The 10,928-nt window shown below is 42.7% G+C and overlaps 1 protein-coding gene across 8 annotated transcripts in view; it reads left to right on the top strand.

Annotated features, from left to right (window-relative positions):
* ctif (CBP80/20-dependent translation initiation factor) overlaps positions 1 to 10,369 on the top strand; it is a 53,490-nt gene extending 43,121 nt beyond the window's left edge. For all 8 annotated transcript variants that reach the window (XM_032539941.1, XM_032539945.1, XM_032539943.1 and 5 more), the window contains 3 exons: positions 2,310 to 2,465; positions 6,205 to 6,258; positions 6,871 to 10,369. In XM_032539941.1, coding sequence (XP_032395832.1) covers positions 2,310 to 2,465; positions 6,205 to 6,258; positions 6,871 to 7,092 — 432 coding nt within the window. In that variant the 3' untranslated portion in view covers positions 7,093 to 10,369. The remainder of the gene's footprint in view (positions 1 to 2,309; positions 2,466 to 6,204; positions 6,259 to 6,870) is intronic.
* The last annotated feature ends 559 nt before the right edge of the window (positions 10,370 to 10,928 follow it).

The following is a 10,928-nucleotide window of genomic DNA, read 5'->3' as shown; positions in this document are numbered from 1 at the left end:
CAGACACCGCCTACCAAGAGCCTGGGTCTGTCCGAGGTTCCTTCCTAAAAGGAAGTTTTTCCTCACCACTGTCGCACTGTTGCTTGCTCTGGAGGAGACTACTAGAACTGTTGGGTCCTTGTAAATTCTGGAGTGTGGTCTAGACCTACTCTATCTGTAAAGTGTCTTGAGATAACGCTTGTTATGAATTGATACTATAAATTGAATTGAATTGAATTGTAAGTTACCAGCACTTGATAATAGAGTAGATGTTATTTTGGGAAACAAGCAATTTTTTATACTGTATGTTTTAACAAAATCCTCCCTGTAATTTCATTAGCTTCATTTACCCTTAGGTGTTTCCACCTGAAAGGACTTCCTCATAAAAGTGTGTGTGTGTGTGTGTGTGTGTGTGTGTGTGTGTGTGTGTGTGTGTGTGTGTGTGTGTGTGTGTGTGTGTGTGTGTGTGTGTGTGTGTGTGTGTGTGTGTGTGTGTGTGTGTGTGTGTGTGTGTGTGGTGTGTGTGTGTGTGTGTGTGTGTGTGTGTGTGTGTGTGTGTGTGTGCGCGTGCGTGTGCGTGTGTTAAATGTCAGTGGGCAAAGTAGCTAATCTAAACACCCAGGGGAGAGAGGCCTGTCCCCTCCTTCACCCTCCATCCCTTCACTTAACTGCACAGTTCCAGTCTTGCACCCATGATGAAAACATGCCTCGCTCCCCCTCTTCGTCTCTCATGAGCTCTCTATTACTATGCTACCCTGTCTTATCGCCTCCCCTCACCCAGAACGACACGGGCCAGTGCCTCTCTACTTCTCCCTGCACACGTCCCCTCTCTCTCTTTCACCCTTTCCGCCATACTGAGATTCAGACAAATCTCGCCAGAGCGGCAGTCTAGAAGTTGGCAAACGAGACATATACATGCTGTCTTCAGAAGAAATTCAATGTCTAAATGTTAGCCCACCTGGTGCCTTTTTTCCCTTCCCTTCACTCCTACTCCTGTTTCCTTCTCCTGCAGAAGCTCTTTTCGACTGCACTCCTACACTTTTCTTTTTTTTTCTCCTCCCTTCTGTTTTTGTGTTTTTCCATTAAAACACCTCTTTCTTTAGATGTTGAGATTTTGTATCGCTGACCCAGCAGTAAGAATCCCATCATAATCCTTTTACCCCCTTTTTTATTTATTCCCCCTTTTTCACAGCTGTGTGTCACCTGCTCCTCTTTTATTTCTCTCTTTAATTCCCACTTCCCAGCATAGACCCCCTCCTCGTCTTTGACATTTTGGCTTTTTGCTTTAAAACATTTTAAATGTCACAAGTGGGCTTATGAAGGTCATCATTAATGATGTTTCTCCCAGACCCCTGGATCTCAATATGGGGGCGATTAATCTGTAACCGCTTTGTGTATAAAAAGAGAGACATCAGGGTCTGTTGTTGCTTTCATTAAACATAGTCAGACTGTTACCTATGAAAGATTCTACATGTGGCCTTTTGTTTAACTAGCTCTGAGGCTTTTTGCACCATCATCTTCTTTTCTTCTGTTGATAACGCTTCAGTCATTTTTTTTGTCTGCTTTGGGATGTGTATCCTGCCATTTTGCTGGCTTGTTGTGCGAGTGTCAAATACAGTGGCAATGTCCTTGGAGGTGTATGAAAGGTTTGTGCAGTTGTTTTTGAGTTTGTGTGTGGTATGTTTGTTTTTGACTGAGTGAGTGAGTTTTATTTTTTGTATCCATTCAAGGTTGCGTATTCTGTGTATGTCTGTGTACAAGCAGACCTTCAGTGCAGTTGTGCGAGTCGCTGGGAATATACTTTAAGCCGCTCATGTTTCTAGTGCACTCCAGTAACAGGCAGTACACTCTGGAGAAGCAGTGAGTTGCTCTGACTGTTAATAAAGTTTCAGTTTAACCTGCTGTATAACATCTTCACAAGTGTGCATTACGCATTAACCCATATTAACTCCAACACTTTTACAGCACTGTCACAGTTCACTACCCTTCACTTTTAAACCAAATTAACATATTCTCTTCCACTTCTGGCAGATAAAAGAAACTTATGAATTTGTTAAATGTGCTTTTTGGCTTTAAGTACTTTAAGCTGCGAGGTTAATACTTGTGCCACCTACAAAAACTCCCATCTGGGAGATCGCAAAGATGTTAACAGTGATTACCACCACTGCTGATGAATTTATGAAACACTTAACTATCCACCTACCTACTGCCTACTGAGAACTTGTATTACACATTTACAAAAGCTGGATAGCCTGTCGTGTTTCAGTGTATTTTCCAAACTTAATATGCATCTGTATTTGTTTTTCTTCCCTATGTTCACCTCCCCACAGAGGGACTTTGCCTGTCGAGAGGAGCTCCAGCAGTCCGATGTGGAGAAGTGGTTAGGTTTCATCACCTTCTTGTGTGAGGTGTTTGGCACCATGAGGAGCAGCTCCGCGGAGCCATTCAGGGTGCTGGTGTGTCCAATCTACACCTGCCTACGAGAGGTACTGTATCCAGATTAGTCTGGCTCAACAATGGAAACTGCTGGGACAAAGCCTGACGCGCCAGATGTTCCTCTCCTCTCGCTATCTTTGCTATCTGGGCTTAGCGTCATCCAGGATGGTTGTGATTGGTTTAAAGAAACAAAAGCAAGCCAGAGAATTTTTTTCCCCTATCCCAGAATAAGTAGGTGGTATAGCCAAATCATACTGCAGCATAATAGATTCAGCAATGCAAAACTACCAATGATTAACCCCATCCAAGTGTTCCAGTTAGTGGGAATCATCCAGCTGCGTCTGTACATCTTGTCCATTCAGATCGATATGTGCACAAAGTTTCCTGTTTTTGGCCAGACCTAGTCTAGACTTGAGACACCACAGCAGGGTTTGGTTAGTGGTGTAAACAGTCAGGACACGTTCAGTTCCAGGAAAATGTCTGACCCAAGGTTCATTTCTCATTAGCTGGTCATGCTCTCTTACACACACTCCCTTAGTCACTATGGAAACCATATAGGGTAGCCACAGCCGACTCGCTGCAATACAGAAGTGGTTCAACAGATGGAATATTGAAAGGGGAAGCGAGTGAGGGTGGTAGTGAAAAAGAGAGAAGAGGTGAGAGGAAGTGGAGGAGACTGTGGTCAGGTTGACAGTTACTGCAGTTTACTGATGGCACAGCAGGTAGAGAGAAAGGAGAGGAGAGATGACAGAATCTGGGAGTGAAAAACAGTTCAAAAGAATAGTTTCAGAGGTATAGAAGAAATAATGGCAGGTTTGATGCACGTTTCAGGTTCCTATGCTGCTCTGGCACTCAACACACCTCTTGCAAACAAACACAACAATCAACACACAATTAATGCCATCCACACCCTTTCTGAGCTGTGCCCAGGGCATTATCTCAGCTTGTTAAGAGGGCTCCACAACGTGACCCAGGGTGTATAACACTCCTCCATATTCCAGCATCAGCAGTGTCACATTTAGCTTGATGGTGCTTGAGGTCATAACACACCTGAACAGTGTCAAACTATTTGTGTGTGTGTGTGTGTGATACTTGTATCTCCATTTCCAAGAGGCATTGTTTTCTGATTTCTATCCATCTGCTATTTTGTCTACACTGTAACATGTAGTTGTTGATTCCAGCGAAAAGCCTTGTGCCATAATGTGCGCTCGCCTGTATGTGTTTACGTAGGAAAGTACTGTATATGGGCCTGCACGTTTGCGTGTAGCCGCTGTCTTCTGTAGTTGTAGCCTGCAGAACAGGATTAGGTAACAACTGAGGTGTGTTAGGAAGTGTGTTTGAGTATACATGACAGCTGTACATATACACAGAGCAAGTCAGTGAGCGGTGATCTCATCCATTCATGACTCACAAGCCAATAGTGTTTTTTTTAAATGCCACAATCCACATAAATACACTAAGTTAGATAATCCTCGATTATGTGTACACCTTCAGATAAATTATAACTTATTTACCATGCTCACTTAACAAATCAAACTTTTTTTTTTTTTTATTATAAGGATGATCAGTCCTGCACAGCCAAGTAGTCATGGAAAATCAGAAGGCAGGTAGCAGGACACTCACATTAACATATAAAACCATCTTTTACTGAAGCCAAGACTTGCGTGTGGCCCACAGAGTCCTTTGACAGGGTATTGGTTTGCAGTTGCACGCTGCAGAATCCATGCACATACACTATGTCTGGTGGTGACCTCAGGAGCTATTTATATTGTGCCTTGGTAGTATCCTTCTTTGAAAGTCATCATGGGCCCTCTTAGTCTTAGCCAATCATCTCAGAAATTACAGTATATTAGTACAGTGATAATGCACATTCATTTAAAAAAACTTTGTTTTTAAGCATCAAGCAATTGTAAGTGTTTTATATTTTACTTTTTGTTTTGTTTGTAGGCTTTTTTTAAGTAGTTAGTAAAGTACAGAAATAGTGAAAAATTATGTAATGTAACTAAGGGTAGTTATGTTCCTGACGCTAGACCTGCTGTTGCTATGCAACTATTGGAAAGCAACCCGCGTGTCATTAGTACCCAGATGAAACATGTTTTTCTCTCAGCACTCATACATCGTTTACTTTTTTTTAGCTAGCGGTATGATGACAGGTTTCAAAATATACAAATATACATGCGTTTGAGTAATTGACGGACAAATGAAGGCTCGTCGGAGTAGACTTCAATGGGTCATTCAAGGAGCTGTCATGTTGAATGCATTTCTTCCGTTCAGTGCTACAAGACGATTACAGCTGTCCTAGTTTTTTTTTGCTTTTTATGTTCCCGATCAAATGTCTTTTGATTGTGTATACTGTAAATGTAAATCACACAGAATCCCAAGGTTTCCCTGTGCAGAGAGCTTTGTTTCTTGATGAAGTAACTAACTCGAGATCTGGCTGTTTTCAGCTTCAGCAAAGAGACTGTGTGTGTGTGTGTGTGTGTGTGTGTGTGTGTGTGTGTGTGTGTGTTGTGTGTGGTGTGTGTGTGTGTGTGTGGGTGTGTGTGTGTGTGTGGGGTGTGTGTGTGTGGTGTGGGTGTGTGTTGTGTGTGTGTGTGTGTGTGTGTGTGTGTGTGTGTGTGTGTGTGTTTTAAGTAGTCCACAGGTAATATGGAGCAATTTAATGAATGTTATGGTGTGGGGGTGGAAAAAGAAAGTATCGCAGTGTATAGAAGAGATGATTGTAAATGAGTATAGATTAGACCATTTTAAACGTATTGAGCAAAAACTTTACCCTGCCCTCCCCAGAGAACTCATTATGAGCTAATCCTGCTTGTCACATAGCTCTCCTACTCTGGGAACGACAAGACTTTAGTTCTCACATCCAACAGCCACACTGTCACCACACCCGTCTAAGCATACTGAGGAGCTGACATCTGCGCAACTGCTGGGCCTGAATGATAGGTGGAATACCATTAAGCTTGCGCCGTGGAAATAACAGGCCAGCTCGCATTGAGTGTGAATCGCAGCATCAGATGGAGGTGATCCTTCCCTCCATGATCTCACTTATTTTTTTCATAACTGTGTGCTTGTACCCTGCGGGTCTTATTTTGCTCATTTTGCAGCAGGTCTACAGTCCCAAAGTTTAATTAGACATTACTCCAGCAAGAACACTCTTGCCCCTTACTCCCTGTTATTTCCTTTCCCTCCTTCAGGTTAAACAAAGTAGCACTTTAGAAACAGACTTATGCAAAATTTAAAAACCAAACAAAAAAAAGTATTTCACCAAATTCCTTTCTGCTGTAATCTGACACTAGATCTTCACAATCTAGTATGTGAGGCTCCCTGTCGTCATACCTGCCACTGTCGCCATTTCTCTCTGCATTGTTTGAAAACGCCAGTTAAATGCCCATCTGTGCATGGGGCCGGGGGTGGAAAGCCAGCTATCATGTTTACCAGCTATACGATTTGTTTTTGGCCACATACAGTGTGCACAAAGCCAGCCTTGATGTCTGATGGGTAGCTAGCTTGCCAGGATGAAAGCCTGGTGTGTTGTCTTCCAAGATTTAAAATCTTAATGTGGAAAATATTTACAATCTGGATTAGGTCTTTTTTCCCTTCTCTTGTGAACTGATTAACACACACAAACACTTGCATTTGCTTAATCTCCCCATGTGGTCTACATCCAAATACATATATTTATATCTCTGCCAGGCCTTGTAAGGGTTGGCGCACTCACTTTTTTTGTGCAGCTCTTTGCTTTGCGGTGTCCCAGAATATTCACATAGTGTCTGTTCTTGTCCCTTTTAGCTGTTGGAGTCCACAGATGTTAAGGAAGATGCTGTCCTTTGCTGTTCCATGGAGGTATGGTACCCCCCACACACTCACGCACAGTTAATACTTATCTCTGTTTGAAGCTGATTTGAAATTTAAAACCAGGCAACCACATTACAAGCAGTAGAACATCTGAACAAATGTATCATGTGTATATGTGTCAGAAACAAATTCTAACAGACCTATTGAAGCCCATGTTTTATTTAAATAGACGGTACAATCTCAAGTATGTACAATCTCGAACACATATCTTTGATATTCTATGGCATTATATTGGCATCTATGGCATTGATATTCTATGGCAGTCTCCTGAGGATTATGAATAATAAAGTAGTGCATGTGAATTTAGGTAGAACTATGGATTTAATCAGATTTGGGTCTTTGTAGAAGAGCAGAACAACCGAAAGAGCAAAAACAAGCGAACTCTGGTTGGCAAACAGTTCCCATGCTCACAAACACATCCTTTGCAGCCTTGATTACTTACCAGCAGGCTCTCTCTCTCTCGTACTCACACGCAAACATGCACGCGCGCTCACTGCTGTCTGACTGCATCCACAGTAACAAGGTGCCAGACGTTGTCTTGCAGGGACACACACACACTTTCTTTGACCTCCTGACTCCTCACTTCCTCCCTCTTATCAGTTGCAGAGCATGGGGTGTCTCCTGGAGGAGCAGCTCCCAGAGATGATGACAGAGCTTCTAGCAGCCGTCAGGGACAAGATGCTTAGTCCGGTCGAATCTCAGCTGACCCGCTCTCTCCTCATGGAGGTCATCGAGCTGCATGCACACCGCTGGAGCCCCTTGGAGGCCCTCACCACCCAATACTACAACCGTACCATCCAAAAGCTCACCACCACTGCCTAGAGGCCAGCTCCCTCATGAGGAAAGGAGACAACCCCCCCTGACGCCCCGAGGAAACATTTTCCAGTGAGCATCAATCTGCTCTTGTAGTTTTACCAAAACACAGGAATTTAAAAATAACCTTACTCACTAATTTAAATAAATACATGCTTTACATGGATGTTGAACTTAATTGTACAATTTGCTCATATCTACCACAAACAAACCATACACTATCCACCAAACCGATAGCCCTGAGCCATCAAGGCAACACTACATGTGGCGTTCAAACAATGAAAAGAGGATTTGCCAGACATTTGAGAAAGCAGCAACGTATGTACGGCCAGTAGGGGCGTGCTCGGCTACACAGAGTCCAGGAGCTCGTCAGGCTGTGGCCGCTGAGCGATAAAGGAGGGAACAGACGACAGAGGGGTCACACAGGGGAGAGGAGCAGCCCGCCCGTAGGGAATAGAGAGATCTGTACCCAAAGATGAATGGGAGGGGGAGGTCAGGGTAGTCTATGTCGGTCTCTTCATTGTGTTCATTTGCACACCACCCTCCCCCACTCTCTGTCTCTTTCTCCACCCCCTCCTTGGTCTCTCAGTTAGCCCCTGGGGTCTGTGTGGCTGATAAAAGAGAGAGGAGGAGGCAGTGAGTAGACACAGTGCTGTCTGTCTGGGCCGTCTGCCCCGCCAGGCCAGGGACCAGGTCAAAGGGCCTCGCTCCCCAGCTCCCGCAGCTCCTCCTCGCCTTTGTCTCCCCCACTGCACACCCCCCAGCAGGATGCCTTTTTGTGGGGATGAGACAGCGGGCCTGCTGGGCCAGACTGGGCTGAGGATAAGGATCAGGATGGCTAGAGTAGGGTGGCAGATGGCTGCTTGAGCCCATATGAGACGACACACCCCTCTGGCACCCTAGCTCCCTGCTCCCCGAGCTCAGGCCGGTGTCATCAATAGAAGCAGTAGGAATATTGCAGTCAGGGGGGTTGGAGCATTAGAAAAGCATTAAAACAAACACTGCTGTCTGATAATTCTTTTGTTTTTGTCCTACAGGGGAAGGTCTCCTCTGTTAAGCCGTGCATGTACATGCTTTGTTGTCATCTTTGATATGTTATTATATTATTTTTTATAATCATTTAATGTTTTTATTGTTGTTTCAAGTCTTGTTTTTATGATAAAATGTATGTATGAGGTAATAGTGGTAGGCCTTATTGCACAAGTTTGATTTGTTTTGCACTGTTTTGCTTTTAAAATTAAAAAAGCAAACGTTTGAATTTGAATCAGTGCTTGTGGTTTAATATTAAAAATCTCAGTAGTGAGACAAATGGTTGAGCATAGTAAGGGATTGTAGGACGTTTTAATGGACTAGTGGCCTTGTCATTTATCCATCTTCATAAGAGCTCTCTTGTTTCGAGGCCTTCAGGGCCTGTGGCAGCAGAGGGCATGCTGAGGACTAAACAGTTGGACAAAATGACATTCTGTTGCTGGAGGAAAAAAAAAGACATTTGAAGAGGAAAATAGTGATGTGATAACAAAAAAAAGAGCATGGCAACACAGAGAAACAGAAGTGAAATGCTTCTTAAATATTTCTCCTACTCAAGCCTATCTTTGCAGTGGACATTTTGCAAGTGTTTAATATAACCTGTGTATTTTGAAGATGACAAAAAGAAGAAATCCTATTGTATGACCTCATAAGCTTCATGTGACCCTTATTCCAGCTAATGTGTGTACTATGATTTTGACGTACCAAGCCAATCATGTACCATTTATAAATGGGCTCTATATATAATCTGCATACAAGGATTTAAAATCATTGGAATATAGGTTGATCATGCAACAGAGATGTTACACAAAGACTGTGGTTGTGTGGCTAGAGTTTGGCCTTCCCATGCATTTCTATCAGGAAGTAGCTCTTTGTTTGGGAATAGTCGCACACACAAAAATACATGCATATATGCACATGCATACACATACTTAGTTTCCCATTGAATATCTGTGGGCAGTTTTGTTTTTATATTATTTTCTCTGTCTTGCATCAAGAATTAAAAATCCTGTGTGGTAGAAACACACCCCAGAAGATTAGTTAGAGGAGAAGGGTGATTTTAAAGCTCACAAATGTTTTTGGAAGTGCAGCCTAATCGTCTATTCAGTGTGTGTCTGCTTAAGAAGTGATGTTTTATTGTTTTATTCTGTCTTTTGTTGTCTGAATTTTGTTTCTAGGTTCCTGTTTAAATTATATTTAGCTCATTTATGTATACTTTCCCATCCGGTGGGTTTTCACGACATCTGAAACATTTGTTATACTTAGCTTGCTGTGTAAGTGTGGTATTACTATGTTTTAGTTCATGAAAAGAAAAATACTCATCGGTGCGTTACCATTATGCAAAGAGCTACTCGCTCTCACAGCAGATGGGGGCTGGTGGGGGCTTCCCCACCTTGCGTGCCCTTAGACCCCTCTGCTTGGGTCACATGACTCACTCGACAATTGAATGAGACCCCATTCGCATATTCTCATGAATATTGAAAAACAAGGCTCTGGTCAGCAAACAGACAAGCTGTAGATTTCGCAATAGTGGTCATCTTGTTTGTTTTGTTTTTCCAAGCAACTGAAAAATAAACTAACATGGAAAAAATGATGGGATGGAACAAACTAGTGTGTTTTTATGTCTGCTCACTTCACATGGAAGTCAGTGTGGTACCATGAAGATAATCAGACATTACAAAGAAAACAATGGTGCACACACTGTTTCCTCTGCCATTACCAGATAGACTGCTTAACTAATCTTTGCACCACAGTAGGTCATTATATACTAACATCATACATGTGCAAACTGGAACTCCTCATTTACATGTCTTCGCCTTTACATGGTCACACATTAAAGAGACCACACTTCACACAACTGTGTGTTTTGCAGCACGTCCTTGGCCAGTGATTTGCATTTGGTTAGCCCTGACACTTGCCTGGGGCTCCCCAACTCTGGGCGTCCCAACGGGAGCTCTCTGTGCGAGTTTCCTCCCCACTGAGGGACCCGTCCCTGGAACCTATAGGACGTCCTTTTAGCACTCGTCCACATTAATCAACATTATCCCATGTGCACTTTAAATTTGCCATCAACACCATGAGAAGCTTTGTTTTCTTATTCTCAGTTTTGTCCTTGAAGAGATGGATTTATGACACTGGTTTTGTTTCACAAACGAATAACAGGAGTAAGCAATCTTTTAAACACAATACAAACTGGGATAATAGGGAAGATAGACCACTACAGTTATAGACCAATTCATGCAGCAAAAGCAGCATAAAGGAAAAGAAAGCTACAGCTGCTGTAGTAGAAGAATAGAAGGAGAAAATTAGTAAGTGGAAAGAAATGGTGACAGACTAAGTGAAATAAATGGAGGAGGAGATGAAGTGAGAAAACATAGATATATATAGAAATGACTGGATCTTGGGACAGTATGAGGCAGCCTATTGAGGAATACACGCAAATAGCGAAATAAGACTGGCTGACAATTAGCATCACGGTTAATTTGGCGCTGTGCCGTTGAAACAGTTGAACGGGCATGCTAGCCCTGAGGGATAATGTTTTGTTGGCTGGCTGGCTGTGGTGTTGGAGACTAAACTGGTAAGATACAGTGGGGCTCAAAAGTTTGGGCACCCCAGGTAAAAAATTCTGTTAATGTGCATAAAGAAGCCAAGAAAAGATGGAAAAATCTCCAAAAGGCATCAAATGAGAGATTAGACATTCTTACAATATGTCACAAAAAGTTAGATTTTATTTCCATCATTTACACTTTCAAAATAACAGAAAACAAAAATATGCCGTCTGCAAAAGTTTGGTCACCCTGCAGAGTTAATACCTTGTG

Source organism: Etheostoma spectabile, chromosome 16, assembly GCF_008692095.1.
Source record: "Etheostoma spectabile isolate EspeVRDwgs_2016 chromosome 16, UIUC_Espe_1.0, whole genome shotgun sequence".
Classification (NCBI taxonomy): Eukaryota; Metazoa; Chordata; class Actinopteri; order Perciformes; family Percidae; genus Etheostoma; species Etheostoma spectabile.
The sequence above is the reverse complement of the archived record's forward strand: the minus strand, read 5'-3'. Positions and strand labels throughout refer to the sequence as shown.